At 45.7% G+C, this 25,431-nt stretch overlaps 1 protein-coding gene across 1 annotated transcript in view; it reads left to right on the top strand.

Annotated features, from left to right (window-relative positions):
• The window catches only part of LOC139387471 (serine/threonine-protein kinase ULK4-like), a 141,030-nt gene extending 117,416 nt beyond the window's left edge, over window positions 1-23,614 (top strand). The window contains exons 32-34 of the mRNA XM_071133706.1: window positions 275-441; window positions 11,340-11,432; window positions 23,402-23,614. Coding sequence (XP_070989807.1) covers window positions 275-441; window positions 11,340-11,432; window positions 23,402-23,614 — 473 coding nt within the window. The remainder of the gene's footprint in view (window positions 1-274; window positions 442-11,339; window positions 11,433-23,401) is intronic.
• Window positions 23,615-25,431: the final 1,817 nt, after the last annotated feature.

Genomic DNA, 25,431 nt, shown 5'->3' with positions numbered 1-25,431 from the left:
ATGCTGTGTGTGTTGTGTTTTACTCAGGTCTGGTCATTCTTCATGCTGTGTGTGTTGTGTTTTTCTCAGGTCTGGTCATCCTTCATGCTGTGTGTGTTTTTCTCAGGTCTGGTCATTCTACATGCTGTGTGTGTTGTGTTTTACTCAGGTCTGGTCCTCCTTCATGCTGTGTGTGTTGTGTTTTTCTCAGGTCTGGTCATCCTTCATCAAAAATCAAATCAAATCAAATCAAATCAAATCATCCTTCATGCTGTGTGTGTTGTGTTTTACTCAGGTCTGGTGGAGGTGGTCTGCAGTGTCTTCAGCGAGGCAGCCGTTCTGTACGTGGAGAGAGAGGAGAGGCCTGGGAGAAAGAGTAGCCATGATCTCCTGTTGTCTCTACTGGACACTCTGCACAATGTACTGACCAGCACATCCAGAGTAGTGCGCATTGCACTCCAGGTATGCTAAACGTACAGTATGTAGGGCTGCACAATTACTACACTTCACATCGGAATCATGTGCAATATCCATGTCGCAAGAGATCCATATTGCATGCAATACCTTGAAGCGCCACTCAGCCGCCGTGTAACGTCTGTTTTCATCGTTTACTCTGTTTGTCGTCTCTCTCCCTTTCTCTTGGGGCTGCTTCCCACACATACCAAGCCCCGCCCCCTGTCACTCAAGCAGCACAGCTCCTCCTCCTTCCTGTTTAGAGTCGTTCTATGTTTGCACAGCTCCTCCTCCTTCCTGTTTAGAGTTGTTCTATGTTTGCACAGCTCCTCCTCCTTCCTGTTAGAGTCGTTCTATGTTTGCATGCTGCTCTGTTACCCCGTTCCGCTAGTGGAACCCCTCGCCAACAGCCAATGAAATTGCAGGGTGCCAAATACAAATTAACAGAAATCTCATAAATCATATTTCTCAAACATACAAGTATTAAGCACCATTTTAAAGATAACATTCTCGTTAATCCAGCCACAGTGTCTGATTTCAAAAATGCTTTACAGCTAAAGCTCCACAAACAATTATGTTCGGTCACCACCAAGCCACAGAAAAACCCAGCCATTTTTCCAGCCAAAGAGAGGAGTCACAAAAAGCACAAATAGAAATAAAATGAATCACTAACCTTTGATGATCTTCATCAGATGTCACTCATAGGACTTCATGTTACACAATACATGTATGTTTTGTTCGATAAAGTGGATATTTATACCAAAAAAATCTAATTTCACATTGGTGCATTACGTTCAGTAGTTCTAAAACATGCGGTGATTGTGCAGAGAGCCACATGAATTCACAGAAATACTCATTATAAATGTTGATGAAAATTATAGTGTTATGCATGGAACTTTAGATACACTTCTCCTTAATGCAACCGCTGTGTCAGATTTCATTTTTTTTTACGTAAAAAGCATAATCTGAGAACGGCGCTCAGAGCCCAAACCAGCCAGAGCAATATCCGCCATGTTGGGTAGTCAACATTATTCATAAATAGCATTATAAATATTCACTTACCTTTTGATGATCTTCATCAGAATGCACTCCCAGGAATCACAGTTCCACAATAAATTATTGTTTTGTTCGATAATGTCCATCATTTATGTCCATTTATGTCCAATAGCTTATTTTGTTAGGTCGTTTGGTAAACAAATCCAAAAGCGCGATCTGGTCCAGTCGGACAAAACGTCCAAAAAGTTATATTACAGGTCGAAGAAACTTGTCAAACTAAGTATAGAATCAATTTTTAGGATGTTTTTATCATAAAAGTTCAATAATGTTCCAACCGGAGAATTCCATTGTCTGTAGAAAATCCATGGAACGAGAGCTAACTCTCGTGACCGTGCGTCATAAGGCTATGACACTCTGCCAGACCACTGACTCAAAGAGCTCTCATCCGGTCCCATTTAACAGTAGAAGCCTCATTCAAGTTTCTAAAGATGGTTGACATCTAGTGGAAGCCTTAAGAAGTGCGTCTTGACCCACATCCCACTGTGTATTCGATAAGGCTGAGTTCAAAAACTACAAACCTCAGATTTCCCACTTCCTGTTTGGATTTTTTCTCAGGTTTTTGCCTGCCATATGAGTTCTGTTATACTCACAAACATCATTCAAACAGTTTTAGAAACTTCAGAGTGTTTTCTATCCAATGCTAATAATACTATGCATATATTAGCATCTGAGTAGGAGGCAGTTCACTCTGGGCACGCTATTCATCCAAAAGTGAAAATGCTACCCCCTATCCCAAAGAAGTTAATATAAATCATTCTATTTCTATGATTCTAACAGTTCACTCAGGGGTTTTGGTGTATATCGCATGTCAAATCGCAATCGCAATATTTGGTAAGAAAATCGCAATTTTATTTTTGTCCCATATCGAGCAACCCTACCTGTATCCATAATCTCTTTTAGAACAGGCCGGTGAAGGGGAGGTTGTGTGTGTGTGTGTGTCTGTCTGTCTGTCTGTCTGTCTGTCTGTCTGTCTGTCTGTCTGTCTGTCTGTCTGTCTGTCTGTCTGTCTGTCTGTCTGTCTGTCTGTCTGTCTGTCTGTCTGTCTGTCTGTCTGTCTGTCTCACCGACGACCCCAGGTAGACGGATACCAAAGAAGGTGTTTTGAGTGTGGCGCCCGGGGGCACACTGCCTGGAATTGCCCGGCTCGAGAGGACTCCGGAAATATGGTTACCCTCGTAACCACGAGCCTGCTGTACCAGGATACTGAATGTGGCAGGGTGATGTCCATTTCCTGTGTTCACGGGGACACAAAGCGGTATCTAACCGTTTGAGCCAACATCGTGACGCCACAAGGGAACTGCCAGATGATGGTGGGTGCAATAACAGAGTTGCCGGTACCTCTCCTACTGGGACAAGATTGTCCACTGTTTGCGGCCCTGTGGGGGCATGAGCTGAGGAAGAAGGTACGAGCCGGCCGAAGACGAGAGCGAGGACGACCCATCGCCTGTGCGGCCCGGGAGCAAACGGTTGATCAACCTATATCTACGGGTCCGGAGTCGGAGTGGGTGCCGGAACCCAACCCACAGGAGGAAGAGCCCAGCCTCCCCCTCCTCGATTTCGAGGGGCCAGTCGAGACACCCCCTGGGGGCCAACTGAGGGGACAATTCGGGACGGCCCAGTGGGAGGATCCTAACTTGAAAGCCGCCGCAGCCCAAGTGATAGCGGTGGATGGACAGCTACTTCCGGGGGTGAGTGACTGGCGATACCCCCATTTCCAAATCAAGAATAACCTTTTGTATCAGGTGTCGCGCCAACAGGGGGAACTTTGAGAGGTTTTGTTGCTGCCCCGACGGTACGTGGGAACTGTTCTTCAGCTAGCCCACACCCACCTGTTGGGGGCGCACCTGGGAATGGAGAAGACCCGGGAACGGATCGCCGCACGGTTCCACTGGCCCGGGATGAGGAGGGCCGTGGAAGATTACTGCCGCAGCTGCCCAGAGTGTCAAATGACTGCCCCAAAGGCACACTTCCGAAACTCACTGGTCCCCCTACCGATCATCGGGGTGCCCTTTGAACGCATCGCCATGGACAGAGTGGGACCCCTGGTAAAAACAGCACGAGGACACCGGTACATCCTGGTAATAGTGGACTATGACACCTGGTATCCTGAGGCCATTCCCCTACGGGCGGTATCCAAGGGAATCGCCCGGTAGCTGTTCTACCTCTTTAGCTGGGTGGGCATCCCGAACGGGATCCTGACAGACCAAGGTACTGAGTTTATGTTCCGCCTAATGAAAGATTTGTGTGCTCTCCTGCAGATCAAGCGGATCCGGACCGCCATCTTCCACCCGCACACGGATGGGCTCGTTGAGCGGTTCAATTAAAAGGACGGGAAGAACTGGGACCAGCTACTACCCCACCTAATGTTCTCAATCCGAGAAGTACCCCAGTACACTGGATTTTCCCCTTTCGAACTCCTCTACAGGAGGAGGCCGCGAGGCCTACTGGACCTCGCCAAGGAGGTGTGGGAACCCCAACTGACCCCCTTGGTAGAGCACGTGGAGACGATGAGGGAGCGGATGACAGCCATATGGCCAGTCGTGAGGGAACATATGGAGAAGGCCCAATGCGCCCAAACCCAGGTCTACAATCAGAGAGTCCAGCCCCGAGAATTCCAGGTGGGAGACAGGGTATTGGTCTTAATCCCAACGGTCGAAAGTAAGTTCCTGGCAACATGGCACGGGCCATACGAGGTGAGCGAGAAGCTGGGACCTGTCAATTGCCGCGTACGGCAGCCGTGGAGGCGGAAACCCCAACAGATTTACCACGTGAACCTGTTGAAGAAGTGGCACGAGAGGACAGCCTTGCCGTGTTATGGTCGAGACCCAGGACGCCAACGGTACCAGTGGTGGGCCCGAGCAATGAGGACCTTGACCCAGCCCAGAAGCAAGAGCTCAGGGAGCTCGTCGATCGGAACACGGCGGTGTTCTCCGAAATGCCAGGCCGCACGACCCTCATTGAACACCACATCCGTACCCGGACCAGGGAAACGGTACGAAAGAGGCCATATCGGATTCTGGAGCCCCTAAGGAAGGCCGTTTAAAAGGAAGTGGAGGCTATGCTGAGGATGGGGGTCGTTGAAGAGTCTCACAGTGCATGGTGCAGCCCCATTGTGTTGGTGCCCAAACCGGACGGTAGCCTGCGCTTCTGTAATGATTCCCCGGGGTGTGAACGACATAAGCTTGTTCGACACCTACCCCATGCCGAGGGTGGACGAGCTCATCGACCGATTGAGAAAGGCCCGGTACATCAGCACCCTTGACCTGACCAAAGGATATTGGCAGGTACCATTGGCAGCCTGGGGTTATCCCCAACTTTGCGGCTATAGCTTCCCCCATCACCGATCTAACCAGGGCCCACCTCCCGAAAACAGTGAAATGGACGGACGAGACAGAAGTGGCGTTCAGCCACCTGAAATAAGCGCTGGTCTCCCATCCGATTCTCATAACGCCCGATTTCCATGTGCCGATGTGGAGGAGCACCCCATCATGTACATCAGCCGAAAGCTGATACCTAGAGAAAAAAAAGTACTCTATTGTTGAGAAAGAGTGTCTAGCGGTGAAGTGGGCACTAGACACTCTCAAGTATTACCTGTAAGGTACCCACTTCACCCTGGTCATGGACCATGCTTCCCTGGTCTGGACGGCCAGGAGAAAGGACACAAACGATCGGGTCACCAGGTGGTTCTTGTCCCTTCAACTCTTCTCTTTTTCTGTTGTGCACAGGTCAGGGGCGAAGCATGGAAACGCGGATGACCTATCGAGAAGGGAGACATACGTCGCACTGATGACAGTCCCCTCCCCGACAGAGCTAAGGGGGGGGGGGGGGGCTGGACGTGCCAGGTCTCGACGGGCTCTCCGGCCAGGACTAATTGGGGCTGATTGGGGATTGGTGAGAAATCAAGGGCTGATTGCTCACCACCTGTACAAGTCGCATAACGTTGCCAGAAGGGCAGCACACAAGGGAGGGACTGGGGAAGGAAAGGACTCCCGTATAGTTGGGGACGGTACCAGAGGTAACAGGAGGGAGTTCAGTTTTTGATCCCCACAGGATACAGGAAGACCCGGAGCCCAGTAGACGGTATTCCAGAGAGGGTCTCTTGGGGGAGACCTATTATTTTCTATTGGACTTTTATTTTAATAAACACCTTTGAAACTGAGCTAATCCTACTCTGTCCGTGTCTGATCTGTGTAAACGTTTTGACCCAACCCACAATTTACAGTACCAGTCAAAAGTTTGGACACACCTACTCATTCTAGGGTTTTTCTTTATTTTTACTATTTTCTACATTGTAGAATAATTGTGAAGACATCAAAACTATGAAATAACACATATGGAATCATGTAGTAACCAAAAAAGTATTCAACAAATCTAAATATATTTTAGATTCTTCAAAGTAGTCACCCTTTGCCTTGATGACAGATTTGCACACTCTTGGCATTCTCTCAACCAGATTCACCTGGAATGCTTTTCCAACCGTTTTGAAGGAGTTCCCACATATGCTGAACACTTGTTGGCTGTTTTCCTTCACTCTGCGTCCAACTCATCCCAAACCATCTCAATTGGGTTGAGGTCGGGTGATTGTAGAGGCCAGGTCATCTGATGCAGCACTTCAAATCAAATCCAATTGTATTTGTCACATGCGCCGAATACAACAAGTGTAGACTTTACCGTGAAATGCTCACTTACAAGCCCTTAACCAACAGTGCAGTTCAAGAAGAACATTTTTACGATGTAGACAAAAATAAAAAGTAATAATAAAAGTAACACAATAAGTATAACAGTAACGAGGCTATATACAGGGGGCACCGGTACTGAGTCAGTGTGCGGGGGTACAAGCTAGTTGAGGTAATCTGTACATGTAGGTGGGGGGGAAGTGACTATGCATAGGTAACAAGCAAACGGTGAGTGTACAAAAGGGAGGGGGGGTCAATGTAAATTGTCCGGTGGCGATTTTAGGAGTTGTTCAGCAGTCTTATGGCTTGGAGGTAGAAGCTGTTGAGGAGTCTTTTGGTCCTAGCAAAGCACCCCCACACCATCACACCTCATCACCGTGCTTCACAGTGTCTCTGAATGTCCTTGAGTGGCCCAGCCAGAGCCCAGACTTAAACCTGATCAAACATCTCTGGGGAGACCAAAAAAACAACTGTGCAGCAACGCTCTCCTTCCTAACCTGACAGAGCTTGAGAGGATCTGCAGAGAAGAATGGGATAAACTCCCCAAATACAGTTGTGCCAAGCTTGTAGCGTCATACCCAAGAAGACTTGAGTTGCTTCAACAAATACCGAGTAAAAGGTCTGAATACTTATGTAAATGTGATATTTCCATTTTTTTATCTTTTATAAATTTTATAAAAACCTGTTTTTGCTTCGTCATTATGGGGCATTGTGTGTAGATTGAGGAGGGGAAAACAACTATTTAATGCTGTAACGTAGCAAAATGTTGAAAGTCAAGAGGTCTGAATGCTTTCTGAATGCACTGTATTTTATATATTTGCCTCTTCTCAACTTCCAGTAGGATGAGCAGTAAGAAGCAAATATATCCCATTGAAGTTCATCTTTTAGACACTAAGGATTCACAAGGTCCCCCACCCGAGGGACACTCCATTGTCTCCCACTGGCCCTCATTAGCTTTAGTTGTCCTCTACAGAGCCTTCCTCCACTTCCTGGTATACATATTTATGCAGCCTGGACATTGGGAGAACAGAGGAGACGAGAGGAGAGGGGAATGACATAATGGAAATCAATTCTCTCACTGGAATGAAAAAATGCAAAGCTCATTAAAAGGGATTCTGCACAAACCAAATTCATTTAGGTAATAATGATAAGGAAGGAAGAATATGTGGCCAGTGTCGTCTTCAAGTTGTCTCGCTCTCTCTCTCTCTCTCTCTCTGATTCACTCAGAATTAATATTTTAAATGGATGAGGAAGTTAATCGAGAAAGTTCTACATGCTTCACAATTAAGCAGAAGAAGAAGAGCTGAAAAAATAGCATGGAATAATAATCACATTAACTGCAGACAGCCAATCTTCCTTCCCAAAGTTTTGTGCTGACCGAAAAACCTGCTTAAAATAAGCCAGCAGTCCCTTAGAAGGAAAGAGAGAGAGAGAGAGAGAGAGAGAGAGAGAGGGGGGGAGAGGAGAAGAGAGAGAGAGAGAGAGAGGAGGGAGAGGAGGGAGAGAGAGAAAAGGAGGGAGGGGTTGAGAAACCAGAAGAGAACCAGATGGAGAGTGTCTTTCAGTCTAACCCAACCAACCAGCAGTTATTTTTATTTGTTCTACATCTATTTCCATCCACCAAAGGGAACAGCCAGTTTGTCATAGAAATGAAATCTACCTCCCAGGAGGTGACTGCTGTTAAGGCCAGTCATTTGTTTTAAAGGAGATTTGAAGATTTGAATTTTTTTATTTTACCTTTATTTAACTAGGCAAGTCAGTTAAGAACAAATTCTTATTTTCAATGACGGCCTAGGAACAGTGGGTTAACTGCCTGTTCAGGGGCAGAAGGACAGATTTGTACCTTGTCAGCTAGGGGGTTTGAACTTGCAACCTTCCAACGCTCTAACCACTAGGCTACCCTACCGCCCGAATATGTTAAGGGTGAGACTAGTGGTGTTACAGCTGTCCGACAGGACTAGTAATACTGTTCTACTGTACTAACCTAAACAACACTGCTACAGCTGTCCGACAGGACTAGTAATACTGTTCTACTGTACTAACCTAAACAACACTGTTACAGCTGTCCAACAGGACTAGTAATACTGTTCTACTGTACTAACCTAAACAACACTGTTACAGCTGTCCAACAGGACTAGTAATACTGTTCTACTGTACTAACCTAAACAACACTGTTACAGCTGTCCATCAGGACTAGTAATACTGTTCTACTGTACTAACCTAAACAACACTGTTACAGCTGTCCAACAGGACTAGTAATACTGTTCTACTGTACTAACCTAAACAACACTGCTACAGCTGTCCAACAGGACTAGTAATACTGTTCTACTGTACTAACCTAAACAACACTGTTACAGCTGTCCAACAGGACCAGTAATACTGTTCTACTGTACTAACCTAAACAACACTGTTACAGCTGTCCAACAGGATCAGTAATACTGTTCTACTGTACTAACCTAAACAACACTGTTACAGCTGTTCAACAGGACTAGTAATACTGTTCTACTGTACTAACCTAAACAACACTGTTACAGCTGTTCAACAGGACCAGTAATACTGTTCTACTGTACTAACCTAAACAACACTGTTACAGCTGTCCAACAGGACCAGTAATACTGTTCTACTGTACTAACCTAAACAACACTGTTACAGCTGTTCAACAGGACCAGTAATACTGTTCTACTGTACTAACCTAAACAACACTGTTACAGCTGTCCAACAGGACTAGTAATACTGTTCTACTGTACTAACCTAAACAACACTGTTACAGCTGTCCAACAGGACTAGTAATACTGTTCTACTGTACTAACCTAAACAACACTGTTACAGCTGTCCAACAGGACTAGTAATACTGTTCTACTGTACTAACCTAATCAACACTGTTACAGCTGTCCAACAGGACTAGTAATACTGTTCTACTGTACTAACCTAAACAACACTGTTACAGCTGTCCAACAGGACTAGTAATACTGTTCTACTGTACTAACCTAAACAACACTGTTACAGCTGTCCAACAGGACTAGTAATACTGTTCTACTGTACTAACCTAAACAACACTGCTACAGCTGTCCAACAGGACTAGTAATACTGTTCTACTGTACTAACCTAAACAACACTGTTACAGCTGTCCAACAGGACCAGTAATACTGTTCTACTGTACTAACCTAAACAACACTGTTACAGCTGTCCAACAGGACCAGTAATACTGTTCTACTGTACTAACCTAAACAACACTGCTACAGCTGTCCAACAGGACTAGTAATATTGTTCTACTGTACTAACCTAAACAACACTGTTACAGCTGTTCAACAGGACTAGTAATACTGTTCTACTGTACTAACCTAAACAACACTGTTACAGCTGTCCAACAGGACTAGTAATACTGTTCTACTGTACTAACCTAAACAACACTGTTACAGCTGTTCAACAGGACTAGTAATACTGTTCTACTGTACTAACCTAAACAACACTGTTACAGCTGTCCATCAGGACTAGTAATACTGTTCTACTGTACTAACCTAAACAACACTGTTACAGCTGTTCAACAGGACTAGTAATACTGTTCTACTGTACTAACCTAAACAACACTGTTACAGCTGTCCAACAGGACTAGTAATACTGTTCTACTGTACTAACCTAAACAACACTGTTACAGCTGTCCAACAGGACCAGTAATACTGTTCTACTGTACTAACCTAAACAACACTGTTACAGCTGTCCAACAGGACCAGTAATACTGTTCTACTGTACTAACCTAAACAACACTGTTACAGCTGTTCAACAGGACCAGTAATACTGTTCTACTGTACTAACCTAAACAACACTGTTACAGCTGTCCAACAGGACTAGTAATACTGTTCTACTGTACTAACCTAAACAACACTGTTACAGCTGTCCAACAGGACTAGTAATACTGTTCTACTGTACTAACCTAAACAACACTGTTACAGCTGTTCAACAGGACTAGTAATACTGTTCTACTGTACTAACCTAAACACCACTGTTACAGCTGTTCAACAGGACTAGTAATACTGTTCTACTGTACTAACCTAAACAACACTGTTACAGCTGTCCAACAGGACTAGTAATACTGTTCTACTGTACTAACCTAAACAACACTGTTACAGTTGTCCAACAGGACTAGTAATACTGTTCTACTGTACTAACCTAAACAACACTGTTACAGCTGTCCATCAGGACTAGTAATACTGTTCTACTGTACTAACCTAAACAACACTGTTACAGCTGTCCAACAGGACTAGTAATACTGTTCTACTGTACTAACCTAAACAACACTGTTACAGCTGTCCAACAGGACTAGTAATACTGTTCTACTGTACTAACCTAAACAACACTGTTACAGCTGTTCGACAGGACTAGTAATACTGTTCTACTGTACTAACCTAAACAACACTGCTACAGCTGTCCGACAGGACTAGTAATACTGTTCTACTGTACTAACCTAAACAACACTGCTACAGCTGTCCAACAGGACTAGTAATACTGTTCTACTGTACTAACCTAAACAACACTGCTACAGCTGTCCGACAGGACTAGTAATACTGTTCTACTGTACTAACCTAAACAACACTGTTACAGCTGTTCAACAGGACTAGTAATACTGTTCTACTGTACTAACCTAAACAACACTGTTACAGCTGTCCAACAGGACTAGTAATACTGTTCTACTGTACTAACCTAAACAACACTGTTACAGCTGTTCAACAGGACTAGTAATACTGTTCTACTGTACTAACCTAAACAACACTGTTACAGCTGTCCAACAGGACTAGTAATACTGTTCTACTGTACTAACCTAAACAACACTGTTACAGCTGTCCAACAGGACTAGTAATACTGTTCTACCCAGGACAAGACTTGCACTTGGTTCATCTCAGACCTCAGCCAATATTTAGCAGATGTGATGAAACCTAGCTCAACACAGTGCTGCCTGTGTGTACCTGTCCGCCTGTGTGTCTGTCCATCTGTCTGTCTGTTTGTCTGTCTCAACACCCTTCACTCATCTCTCTGTTTTACCTCTTTCCTACAGTATTGATTTCTCATTTTCTTTACTGCTGAGACGAAAACAATAACCTACTGTTGTCAATCAACAGTTCTGATCTGAAGGCAGTCAACTGATCTCTCTTTCTCTCTCTCTGTGCGTGCGTGCTACAGGGAGCTGAGTCCCAGGGAGAGACCCAGGCTGCAGAGGACCTCCTGCTCATCAACAAACCTCTGACACAACTCACATCCCTGCTCATTCAGATGGTAAGACATGGTGTCTGTCTGTCTGTCTGTCTGTCTGTCTGTCTGTCTGTCTGTCTGTCTGTCTGTCTGTCTGTCTGTCTGTCTGTCTGTCTGTTAGTACCTGTCTGTTTGTACCTGTATGTCTGTCTGTCTGTACCTGTATGTCTGTCTGTCTGTCTGTCTGTCTGTCTGTCTGTCTGTCTGTCTGTCTGTTAGTACCTGTCTGTCTGTCTGTCTGTTAGTACCTGTCTGTTTGTACCTGTCTGTCTGTCTGTCTGTCTGTCTGTCTGTCTGTCTGTCTGTCTGTTAGTACCTGTCTGTCTGTCTGTCTGTTAGTACCTGTCTGTTTGTACCTGTATGTCTGTCTGTCTGTCTGTCTGTCTGTCTGTCTGTCTGTCTGTCTGTCTGTCTGTTAGTACCTGTCTGTTTGTACCTGTATGTCTGTCTGTCTGTACCTGTCTGTCTGCCTGTTAGTACTGTATGTTTGATTATTACAGTTTAAAAAACAGTGCAGTGTATTTATATAGGATATCCAAAAATACTTGATATAAGTTGTTTGAAAAGTGCTGGAGCCCTCAGATCAAGGGGTTTGGAAGAGAGTGCTAGCCACTGCCAGGTAAATGCTGGTTCATCTTTGCCAATATTATTCAACATGACGCAAATATGTTAGTAAAAAGTAATGATCCATTCCCAGTGTATTTTTGACGTGATTTACCCATTTCCATTCTAATAGAGTGTAGCTAGTCTTATGATAAAACATCTAATAGTCAGCTTGAAATAATTCATTTGAAACAATATTAAATCATATTTTCATTGTCAGTCATGCCTTTTGACCAAGCCCCTGAAAACTTGACCTGTTGCTGATACAACATCATAAACTGAGTGGATTCTGAACGCATCATAAATAATGGACGACCCATTGTGGTTTAATGGTTTCTGCTGGTTCTGTGATATGAGAATCTATAGAAATAGATTTATGAATAATGATGACAGCGTCAGAGATAGATGGCTCCTGCGTTTTAAAATGAAGAGTTGAGGTTATTGGGTAGATATTGCGTTACATACTTCATGTTATTATTAGCCCCATCATTCCACTGTGAAATAGGCTTAAAATAAAAAGCATTTGGGATTTCCGCCGGCCTTCGTATTTCTCAAAAGTATTTCTCATTCACGGCTAACTTTGGCCTTGAGGTTAGGAGAAGGTAACTCACCTTCATAAAGTACCAGGGGCTTGAATGATTGAAGTTGTATCTGTTGCACATGGTAGCGCCACACTCCTACACAGTACACACACATAGCAAAGCAAAGAGTACACACACACACACACACACAGAGTACACACACACACCATATTGCCTCCCCCCTAGAGTACCTCTGGTCCACCATACTCTCAGTTGGTATTTCTGAGTGAGTGAACTGAGTGAACACACACACATAGGAACACTCTGCAAGCCTCCCCTCTGGCCATGTAAATCACACAGATGGCATAGGAGAACAGACCCACTGGGAGGGCCTTTTAAACGCCCCGTGGTGCTGCATGGAGCCCACTCTGTGTTTACCCCTGGCCACAGACACGCAGACAGCCTGTACCCAGACCCAGGATTCATCCACCTCCACAGCCCTAGTCTCAGTCCCAGCCAAGCTGTCCCTCTGAGCCGTAGGGGAGTGACTCAATCTACCAGCCCCACCCACCACAATCACTACCACCACCACCACCACTCAGTACACCAGCAGCCCAGACTGCTAGCCTTGTGTCAACATATTTCTGCATAAAAACAGTGAGCTGAGAGCATGACAATGTGCCTTCCTGGAAGTCAGCGACCTGCAGTTGAACCACACTCAACCTCTGTCTGAATAGGCTTCTGTTTGACTGGGGCTTTGTTTGTGTGTTTGTGTGTGTGTAAATTAATACATTTGTTATGGGGAGGGGGAGTATGTTGTGTCATTATGGGGGAGGGGGGGCTGAACAGAGTGTGTCACAACAGGGTCTGAAACACAAACCTGCTCTCTCGGTGACCTCCACTTGTGGTCTGTCACAAACAGATTGCACACTAAAAACAGCCATGTCTTGGAAGGAGACAACCAAACCTCTAATCAGTGTTATACTGCTGATATAACCCTGCCTCTTTTTACAGCGATAGCAAAGGATTTTATGGGAAATTATGCAAATACATACAATTTAGCTCCCAAACTCTGTGCCTGATAATATGCAATTTTACAGCGACTGTAAATTAACATTTGCTCCGCATGTTGAAGAATGTTTATGAATATATCTAGCCCTTCACCAGCACAGTGCATCAAGAAGACGTATGTGTTTTGAGGCAGAGAGAGGCCTTATTGAACACATGTTAAATACAGACTTCAACAACACAGGCAGGTGTCCTAGTAAATACACCTCAGGATCCCTCTCAATGTTACTTACTGACAAAGAATTAGAGTATGCCTGGGAGAGTTTGTGTGTGTTTGCGTCTGTGTGTGCGTGTGTGAGTGAGTTAATGAATACATTTGTTTAGGGCAGGGGAAGTATATTATGTCATGATGGGGGCAGTACTCTGAGGGTAGCAGCAGCACTCTGAGGGCAGCAGCAGCACTCTGAGGGCAGCAGCAGCACTCTGAGGGCAGCAGCAGATCTCTGAGGGCAGCAGCAGATCTCTGAGGGCAGCAGCAGATCTCTGAGGGCAGCAGCAGATCTCTGAGGGCAGCAGCAGCACTCTGAGGGCAGCAGCAGAACTCTGAGGGCAGCATTAGAGGGCAGCACTGCCACACGTCAGTCCACTAGTTGCTCCCCTCTCCTCTTTCAGCCCACTTTAATAGCTTTGATTTCATGCATTGGATTCATTGCATGTTATTTCTTACCCTTCTTTAGATGCATCTACTACCACTGTTGAGTAAACAGGATATTGATGTAAAGCCTGCTAAGCAGGTGTTAACTCTTGTCTGTTTTGACTTAGTATTGTTCAGATGCCAATACTATCAGCATAGGACTGCACAGTGAGACTAAAGAGCCTTTCAGTGGTGGGTTTGGCTTCAGCAGGGAGTTTAGAATGCTGGGCCTTTTGGGATAGACCTGGGGGCGGGCTCTTTCTGGATCATTGTTTGGGATTTCGGCATTTGGCTCGTGCTGAGTGGCGGCCGGCGTACAAAAGAGGGGCAGGATTAGGCCCTCTCTGCGCCCCTGGCCCCTTAGCCCCATGGGACTGGGGAAGAGGAGAAGAGGGCAGCAACAAATCAGCGGTGAAAGGAGCCTAAACCCCAGTGATTACGCCCCTAGCTTTTACTGAAATAGAGGACTGGGTGGGGACTGGAGGGAGAACCCCTGAGCTGAGCTCAGTTTCATTACTAGGTCACAGTGATGTGATGGGTTCCTATAGAAGGTCCATTGCTTATAACCCAAAGTGTCTCTCTCTCACTCGCTGATGAAACTTCAAAGCCCCCTACCCTAGCCCCCTAGCCTAGCCCCTTAGCCTAGCCCACTAGCCTAGCAGCTCCCTAGCCTAGCCCGCTAGTATAGCTCCCTAGGCTCCTAGCCTAGCTCCCTAGTCTAACCCCCTAGCCTCTAATGTCCACAGCAGGCACACATCAGGGCAGGGCCACTATACCTAACCTAGCTCCCTAGCCTCTAATGTCTACAGCAGGCACTCTCATCAGGACCACTATACCTAACCCCCTAGCCTTAGGCTCGCTCCCTAGCCTAGCCTCCTAGCCTAGCTCCCTAGTCTAACCCCTTAGCCTCTAATGTACACAGCAGGCACTCATCGGGGCAGGGCCATGTTAGTGTTCAAATACTGGAGAGTTGAGACCAAATCACGGACGCTGGACAGAGTGGATTTCAGTTGTAACAAAAGACAGTTTTAATGCGTCAGAGATATCTTGTCCCGCAGTTTTACGTGCACGGACCTAGTTCACATAACTCGGCAAGGAGCCAGGTGAAAAAAGAGGCCTATACAACGGTTACATTAATTTTTATACATAGAATAAAGTAGGTGGAGTCTTGTCGTTTCGGTCTTCTTGACTGGTCGGAGGGTTGGAGGCGGGCCTTGCTCTAGCCAGAGCAGAAGCCCCATTGGTGCACAGCAGAGCCTTATCCTGAGCATCCGACCAATAGGGGGGGTCAGTCTTGTGGCTGGGTGTATGTGTTCTTACGACGGAATGTCTTTGTTTATATGAGCTATGTGTATGAATACTTATATAACAAATCCCTCTCTTCACGTCTATTAGACGTGAAAACTATAGCAGAAAGGTGGCGGTTGCAATCGTGGGTATACATAAGGTGGTGCTTCTAACCTTGTCTGATTTGCATGGTGGGTCTGTAGGTGTAGTGCTACGTTTGGGACGGGAGTGATTGGAGGGAGTGATATCAGGAAAGGAGTTAGGGACATGTGTAGGGGTTGGTGTACGTGATGTGGCAGGGTGAAATAGTTGTTCAATTAACCATGTGAAAGTCCTAGGGTTACTCCAAATATCAGTAGGAATATCACAAATAAGGGACCAGATATCCCCAGCCTCACCCAGAGAGGGAGAAATTTCCCTCTAACTGGGCGAGGTTCCCTTCTCAGGGGAGGCGGAGTTTGATGCCGCATCACCTGAGGAAGGAGTGTCTTCATTTGGAATCGAATTTAGGCCGCTCAAATCAGCTCTGACTTCAGTCAGTGTTCTAGAAGGAATTGGGGCTGGGGTGCAATGTGTAAGGCCAAGGTGTGCCTGATTTACCTTTGACCTGGACTGAGTGTGAAGTAACCTCCTTCACTTCGTACGGTCCAGTCCACCTGGGTTCCAGCCACTTTCTCTTGTGGACTGTAACCCTCACCCCGTCACCAACCTTTACCTTCAGTAGTGGCGTGTCCCCCGGCAGCTCCCCCTCCTGGACCTTGTGAACCTGGGTAGAGAGTGCTGCAGAGAGAACCGTCAGTTTTTTCACATAATTAGACATTACAATTTGTTGTACATCAAGGGCGGGCATATGACCTCCCTCCCTTGGTGGACCATGCATGACTCTACCAGTCATTATCCCATGAGGCACATACTTTAGCTATCTTAGCTTTTGGTTTTGGTTTGACGTTCCACCAGATTTTGGGATTGGGGCCTGTACACAGATCCAAATCTGTGGGTTATGCCAAATCTTTCTTCCACCTGTCTCAGGTGTTTGTTAAATGTAAGCCATTTGTCAAATTTGATTTGTCTTGGGATGCCATACCTGGGTATTAGTTTGGTTTGTAGCCACTCAAAGACTGACCTAGCATCCTCCCCTTTTGTTAGTATTGCCTCTACCCATTTGGAGAACCTATCTACTATGACTAGGAGATAGAGTTTGCCTTTAGATAAAATTTCGGGGCCCATGTCGGTATAGTCTATACTAATATCCTGAAAACATGCATTAGGTATTAAGTATGAGCCCATTGGTGTTCGATATGGTTTCTTTGGGTTGTGTCTGTCACAACCATTGCATTCGTCACAAAATAAATCATCGTCATAAAATAAGTCAGTCATATTTTTTATGTGAGGGTGCCACCAGATGTGCGAGGCCTTTTTGGAGGGTCTTTAGTTTGCCTTCGTGTGTGGGGCCATGTGTTTCTCATAAAAGTTCTGGGTCCATCAGTGTGGCCTGCTTCATGGGCATGGGCTGAGTCTGTATAGATATTCAGTCTTTCCTTTTCCTCTGATGAGGACCTGCGTCAATCCGATGATTTCAGCTAATTTGGCCGATGCTGGTTGAGGGATGATGGCTGATTGAAGGGTGACATGTGAACCGTCTGGGAGTTGCTGTTTCCTTCTTCTGCCGTGGGTGGTGGGCATTTTTATGGCCAGGGGATGGTGTTCCCAGTCATTCCCTGGAACTGCGGTTTGTTGTATGCGGGTTGCTGATGCATGGGTGTGGGTCCTGGTTGCTGATGTTCGTATTGTTGAGGTCTATTTCCACCCCTTTCCTTCCCATATGGACCTCTCGTAGAGTTCCACTGGCGTTGTTGTGGTGTGAGTGGGTATGGACACTCTCGTGAGTAGTGCCCTGGAGTTCTACAGTTGAAACAAACCCCTCCTCTTGGATGGCCTGGTATCCATTGCGGCTGGTATGCAAATTGTGGTTGCGGGGGATACCAAGGCCCCGGGTTGGCTGGTTGAGGACCGGCCTGCTGTTGAATCATCTGGGAGATAGTCTGGGCCACTATTTGAGAGATGTCTGTTTTGGTGCCTGTCTCCTTCGTTTCTTCCGCCACCATCTATTTCTTAGGTTTTTTCTCCTTGTTGTGCTTCCTTCAATTGGAGTTTCAGGAGTTGTACCTGGAGGGACTGCACCTGGCTCTCAGCACCCCCTCTTTCCTTGTTGTGCTGGGTCACATGGTGGTGCACATGAGTGTTGAATTGGGTCAGAGGAAGTGCAATCAACCCTACCGTTCCTCTGAGTTTGGTTTTAACATCTCCGGGACACCCGTTGACCACCATTTCCTTCCACATGCTGAGTGTGGTATCAGTGTGATCGAATGGTTCTTCGTGGACCGATCTCCATGTGGTCTTAGCCCTGTCCAGGTATGCTGCAGGTTGCTCACCTGGGTTGATTGTAAAGGAGGATAAGGTGGCATGGTTTCTTTCTGTAGGGTATGCTCTCCGTAGAACTTCCCATAATCTGGTACGGAAGTGGTCTATGGGCAGTGTTGGGGCCCGCCATCCAAGGTCAGCTGCTGTCATGAGGGCCTCCATGGTTCCGTGGTCGGTGGCTCTTGCTAGAAGTGCTTTCATGTCTCCTAGGCAGAGTTGCAGGCCTGACGTAAGTGTCTGCAGTTGAAGTAGCCACGCTGAAGCTCCTCCATGTAGGCTAGGCATCTGTCCCATCAGTGTTGTTAAATCAGTCATTTTCCAGGGCTGGTACTCCACAGTGTGTGCATCACCTGGTGTCGGTCGCAGGGGGTACTGTCCTGCCATCTCCTGCTCTCGCTCTCTTCTATCAGCAATTCTGGAGGACCGACGGAGTGTTTCGGACCCCATTGATTCGGTAACTTTGGTTACTGTTCCTCTCATTATGCCTTCCACACGGTAGGCTCCCTCTCTGTTGTTATCTTGGTTAGCTATTAGCTCCCTGAGTTCCTTAGCTCGAGCTATTGATGATTTTAGCAGCTCCTACATCTTAGTCACGTTTGGAGCTCCCATCGGAGCTGGGGTGAGCACCATGTCAATTTCTTCTTCGTTTTCGATATCCATGTTCTGATGACAGTCCTCCCTATCCGTCTGATAGAAGTGGTTTGAATCTAATCTTGTTTGTAGGTGTCCTTCTGGTTTCAGAGGTGAGAGAGTTCACAGAGGAGCATTGTGGCCGCCGTTCCTGGGGGAGGTCTCCTGCTCCTGGAATCCCAGTTTCGAACTGTTCACATACCATATGGCCAGCCGTTATCCCCAGGGTAATTTCCCCTTTTAACTCCCCTTGGTCTATTCTCAGAACTGGAGCCTGTATTGTGGGAGGTGCCCTGGGCAGGAATGGGTTGTGTGACGGGCTCCGGTGATTTTGTCCCTTTGAGTATGGCGGGGGCTGAACTGCCTCCATTGTCAATTGTGGATATAGTGAGGGAGAAACGGCCACAGGGGGAGCCGTGGGCAAGTTCTCAGGCGGAGCTTTAACATCCCCCGACGCCACAATAGCCACGCACATCATGTCTGGTGTGTTTTTTGGTAGTACCCTCCTACTCTCCTGTATGGCCCATGTACCTATCTTGAGCTCCCCCTCCGCTCTCTCTCTCTCTCTTGTACCTACTTTTTTGAACCTGTGTATCTTGTTTCTCTCCGCCTCACTCGCTTTTGCATGCTCTACTGCGTCCTCTAATTCTGTCTGCATATCTTGGAGTTTCCCCCCTGTAGGTGGTCCTCCGCTAAAATAACCTGCTTGTGTCCATCTTATCCGTAATCCTTTCCACACTTTCTCCACTTTCCCATACTGTTCTTTACCTCCCGCTCTATCAATCATACTCTGATCTAAATATTCATTGAATTTTAGTTTGGGCGTGGTAGCTGCAGACATTTTATCTAGTTCGTCTGATAATGTGTATAATGCGTTATTTAGGTATATTCAATCCTTACTATGTGGTGTTTATTTCTATCGTTGTATGCTTAGATATACTGCTGTACTGGCAATGGCTTATCTCTTCTACCCCCACCCTCGCATACAAAGGGGGTTATCAGTATGTGACGCCCGCCACGTGTCTGTTTCTCCGGTATTTTATTTGAATTTGTTCAGCGATTCGTTTAGGTATTTTCTAAAAATGATTTGGCGATTTCCTTTTGGAACAATATATCAGTGAATATATGCGGTTCTATAACAATTTTCAGAGTAATTCTAGCTCTTTAGGAAATATAGATAGAATTTCTAGACAACTAAGAGTTCAGTGAATTATTTAAATACTTTCTGTAAACAATTCTGTAAATTCCTTTATGAACTTATATCAGTAAATTCGAGCGATTCTATAGCAATTGTCAGAATAATTATATATCTTTAGGAAATATGGATAGAATAGAAAAACCCCAAAATCAGTGTGTAGCTTTTAGCGTCTGTCAAACAAAGTCTGTACTAAGCTCGGCGGCTTATTTAAATACTTTCTAGAAACAATTCAGTAAGTTCCTTTATGAACTTATATCAGTAAATTCCAGCGATTCTATAGCAATTGTCAGAATAATTTTAAACTTTAGGCAATATCAACAGGAATGAAAAAAACGAAAATCAGTATTCCAGCCCGGCTGCTGTCAATCAAAGTTGCACGGCCATTCGATACTAAGGTGGCTTTGTCTATCAGCACGTGTGCCTAATAGCCCAGTTACGTATCCCAACCTACTCCGCGACAAACGTTTCTTTCAATTTAATTTCCCCCATCTCCAAATCATGGAATGTCAACTCTGGTTCATATTATGTTTATTGTTTGATGTGTAATAGCCACATCATTCCCGATCTCTGTCTTGTGGAAGGCCAAACTTACATATCCTATATCTATTCGACTACACCTCTAACATAACCAATTAAACAGTTTACAACTTATTCACTAGGATCTTTTACATGCAGATTCAGTCGATCTATTAATTAACTACACCTCTAAACACAACCAATTAAACAGTTTAGAACTTATTCAATAGGATCTTTTACATGCATACTACACTTCTAAAACACAACCAATTAAACAGTAAGCACTTATTTAATAGGATCTTTTACATGCATACTACACTTCTAATAATAGGCCAATTGATAAAAAATAAAAATACAAATAAAAAATAAAAACGAGCAAAACAAGATCTCCCCGATCAATGTCTTAGGTTCTTATGTAAAAATTTGGGCACCGATTCATACTCACGCCCAGTACTTTCTGATCAAAATTTGGTTTAGGCTATAATACAATATGCAGATTTCGATATAACGGGCTCTGCTCACCTTATATAGAGCGCTCCGATCAGATTTCCTGAGGCAAGATGGATGGCTGGGGAAGTCACTCTTCCGTCTGATTTTTTAGCCGTGATCAGTCTCGTCCTCTCACACTAACTTATAATAGATCGAATTCAAGAATAACCAAACTCTGCTACCAAGTTTGTTAGTGTTCAAATACTGGAGAGTTGAGACCAAATCACGGACGCTGGACAGAGTGGATTTCAGTTGTAACAAAAGACAGTTTTAATGCGTCCGGAGGGTTGGAGGCGGGCCTTGCTCTAGCCAGAGCAGAAGCCCCATTGGTGCACAGCAGAGCCTTATCCTGAGCATCCGACCAATAGAGGGGGTCAGTCTTGTGGCTGGGTGTATGTGTTCTTACGACGGAATGTCTTTGTTTATATGAGCTATGTGTATGAATACTTATATAACAGCCACTATACCTAACTATACCTAGCCTCCTAGCCTCTAATGTCAACAGCAGACACTCTCATTAAGGCAGGGCCACTATACCTAGCCTGGTCCCACATCTGTTTGTTTTGTATAGCCAACTCATATGTTTGTTATTGCCAAATAATGATCATAGGAGTTCGCTATACAGCACAACCAGACATGATACCAGGCTACTATTACACCTAGTTGCACAGAGAGTCCTCCCATGGATGGTTCATCAGTCAGTCAGTACTGTTTGACACAGAAATATAGAAATGGAACAGAAACTATGGAACTGTCTATCACAGTAACCCCCCCATACCTACCTTCAGCACAGACCTGAGTTATTTTTTATCAGTCTCAGGATACATTCTAAATCTCCTTCCGAGACGTCATCATGGCTCTTATTCAGCACCAATATGGGCTGAGCTGTCCATGGAATAGCAGCATGGCAAAGGGAGTGTCCCAAATGGATTCCTATTCCCTTTATAGTGCACTACTTTTGACCAGGCCCTATATAACGAATGGGGTGCCATTTGGGACGGAGACACTCATTACAGAGTATGAAGAAGTGGAATGGAAGAGGGAAGGGAAGACGAGACAGCTGAGTTAATGGAGATTTCTCCCACTGATTGATATGTCACTCATTGCTGCCATGGCAGCCTGTCACTATCAGTGGTATTTGACACCTGGCAACATGAAGAGAAGGGAAATACAGAGATGATGATGACAGGGAAATGGTGAAGGAACCAAATCCAGTTTGAGACCAGATTGAACCAAAGAATAACGTGAAAATTAAAGCGGGATGTTTATCACCTCTTGGAATGGTTATTTTCTAGACTGACAAGGCTGTAGTTAGCATGCTAGTGGCTAGGCTCTAGTTAGCCTGCTGGTGGCTAGGCTGTAGTTAGCCTGCTGGTGGCTAGGCTGTAGTTAGCCTGCTTGTGGCTAGGCTGTAGTTAGCCTGCTGGTGGCTAAGCTGTCATTAGCCTGCTGGTGGCTAGGCTGTAGTTAGCCTGCTAGTGGCTAGGCTGTAGTTAGCATGCTGGTGTCTAGGCTGTCGTTAGCCTGCTGGTGACTAGGCTGTCGTTAACCTGCTGGTGGCTTGGCTGTCATTAGCCTGCTGGTGGCTAGGCTGTAGTTAGCCTGCTAGTGGCTAGGCTGTAGTTAGCCTGCTAGTGGCTAGGCTGTAGTTAGCATGCTGGTGTCTAGGCTGTCGTTAGCCTGCTGGTGACTATGCTGTCGTTAACCTGCTGGTGGCTTGGCTGTCATTAGCCTGCTGGTGGCTAGGCTGTAGTTAGCCTGCTAGTGGCTAGGCTGTCGTTAGCCTGCTGGTGGCTAGGCTGTCGTTAGCCTGCTGGTGGCTAGGCTGTCGTTAGCCTGCTGGTGGCTAGGCTGTCGTTAGCCTGCTGGTGGCTAGGCTGTCGTTAGCCTGCTGGTGGCTAGGCTGTCGTTAGCCTGCTGGTGGCTAGGCTGTCGTTAGCCTGCTGGTGGCTAGGCTGTCGTTAGCCTGCTGGTGGCTTGGCTGTTGTTAGCCTGCTGGTGGCTAAGCTGTCATTAGCCTGCTGGTGGCTTGGCTGTCATTAGCCTGCTGGTGGCAAGGCTGTAGTTAGCATGCTAGTGGCTTGGCTGTCATTAGCCTGCTGGTGGCTTGGCTGTCGTTAGCCTGCTGGTGGCTAGGCTGTAGGTCGGTGGAAGCTGCTGAGGGGAGAACAGCTCATAATAATGGCTGGAATGGAATAAATGGAATGGTATCAAAAACATGGTTTTCATATATTTGATACCATTCCATTCACTCCATTCTACTCCATCCCAGCCATTATTATGAGCCGTCCTCCCCTCACAGCTTCCACTACTGTAGTTAGCAGAAGTGGTTTGGAGATTACACACAGGACCAGGTGATGATGAGTCAGTCTAATCACGTCACAGTGGTTTACATTGTGTTATCTCATTACAGGTGTCAAGGTTGACATTTCCCTAAGAGCAGAAACCAAAAGATTTTCTGAAAATAAAGTACAGTAGACCATAATTAACACTACTGGTCTTTTGTTGTGTAGAAGTATTGCAGAAAGATATCCCAGATGAGCATCCCATTTCTGGAAAACTTTTGGTAGCCCCGGCACATCTAAATAATATTTAGTTGTCTTTTTGTGTGTTCCCTGTTATGTAGCTGCCGTGTGAGGATGTGGAAGTGTATGAGGAGACCAGTCAGTGCCTGTCCCTGCTGATGCAGCTGTATGGAGGGGACAGCCCTGACTCCCTCAGCCCCCTGAACCTCCAGAGCCTCAGCCACGCGCTGCAGCTCCAGACCCAGCCTAAACAACACAGACTACTGCTCCGTATCATCAAACGCCTGGTGAGTAGAGAACCCTCCCACCTATAGCACTAGTTACAGCTTAAGATACTACTGTGTTATAATAGTAGTAGTAGCAGTAGTAGTGGTAGTAGTAGTAGTAGTATCAGTAGTAGTAGTATCAGTAGTAGGAGTAGCAGTAGTAGTAGCAGTAGTAGTAGTAGCAGTAGTAGCAGTAGTAGCAGCAGCAGTAGAAGTAGTAGTAGTAGGAGTAGCAGCAGTAGTAGTAGCAGTAGTAGCAGCAGCAGTAGTAGTAGTAGCAGCAGCAGTAGTAGTAGCAACAGTAGTAGTAAGAGTAGCAGTAGTAGTAGTAGTAGTAGTAGTAGTAGTAGTAGTAGTAGTAGTAGTATCAATAGTAGTAGTAGTAGCAGCAGCAGCAGTAGTAGTAGCAGCAGTAGCAGTAGTAGTAGTAGTAGTAGCAGCAGTAGTAGTAGTAGTAGCAGCAGTATTAATAGTAGTAGTAGTAGTAGTAGTAGTAGTAGTAGTAGTAGTAGTAGTAGTAGTAGTAGTAGTAGTAGCAGCAGCAGTAGTAGTAGTAGCAGCAGTAGCAGTAGTAGTAGTAGCAGTAGTAGTAGCAGTAGTAGTAGCAGCAGTAGCAGTAGTAGTAGCAGCAGCAGTAGTAGTAGTAGTAGCAGCAGTAGCAGCAGCTGCAGTAGTAGTAGCAGCAGTAGTAGTAGTATCAGTAGCAGTAGTAGTAGCAGTAGTAGTATCAGTAGTAGTAGTATCAGTAGTAGTAGCAGCAGTATCAGTAGTAGTAGTATCAGTAGTATTAGCAGCAGCAGCAGTAGTATTAGCAGCAGTAGTAGCAGTGGTAGCAGTAGTAGTAGGAGTAGTATAGTGTAGTAGCAGTAGTATAGTGTAGTAGCATTAGTAGCAGTCTTGTGTTACCATACTTCATAGACTTGTTCATCACTCAGAGGAAGCCTGCAAGCCGAGGCTTTAGCAGCAGTAGCAGTAGTAGTATAGTGTTGTAGCAGTAGTAGTATAGTGTGTTACCATACATCATAGACTTGTTCATCACTCAGAGGAAGCCTGCAAGCCGAGGCTATAGCAGCAGTAGCAGTAGTAGTATAGTGTTGTAGTAGTATAGTGTGTTACCATACTTCATAGACTTGTTCATCACTCAGAGGAAGCCTGCAAGCCGAGGCTATAGCAGTAGTAGTAGTAGAAAACATTGTCCCCAATGGGGAAATTAGTTTTGCATCAATGAATCATCATCCATAGCCACATCCCAAAATGTTTTCTTTCCCCCTACTCTAATGATGTGTACATATGAGTTTCCCCCATCTTTTCCCACTGACTGTAGTGTATAGGTTTGTTGGCACCATACTGTATTCATTTACCAGCAGCAGCAACTGGGTCTGGCACAATTACAGTATATCCGTGTAACTGACGGTTATGGATGAAGACAGTCATGGAAATAAAATAACCGTCATAACCGTTTAAACAAGCCTCCCGGGTGGCGCAGTGGTCCAGGGCACTTTATCACAGCGCTAGCTGTGCCACCAGAGACTCTGGGCTCGCGCCCAGGCTCTGTCGCAGCCGGCCGCGACCGGGAGGTCCGTGGGGCGATGCACAATTGGCCCAGCGTCGTCCGGGTTAGGGAGTGTTTGGGGGCTATTTGAACGGTTATTACGGTGACCGCGGCCATTTTGCTGTCCAATAGCTGTCATCCATAATTCCATGACTATCACAGCCCGAGCAGTGACTCCACTCTGTTGTTTTGTTGATGAGAAAAGTCAGTGGTGGTCCTCCAATCAGCAGCCTTTTATAGAACTCTGCTGTCAGAGGTGTCAGCAGCACCTCGAAAGAGAGAGGGAAAGAGAGATTAAAGGAAGAGAGAGTCA

This window comes from Oncorhynchus clarkii, chromosome 3 (genome assembly GCF_045791955.1).
Source record: "Oncorhynchus clarkii lewisi isolate Uvic-CL-2024 chromosome 3, UVic_Ocla_1.0, whole genome shotgun sequence".
Taxonomy (NCBI): domain Eukaryota; kingdom Metazoa; phylum Chordata; class Actinopteri; order Salmoniformes; family Salmonidae; genus Oncorhynchus; species Oncorhynchus clarkii.
This window is presented reverse-complemented; position numbering and strand designations above follow the sequence as displayed.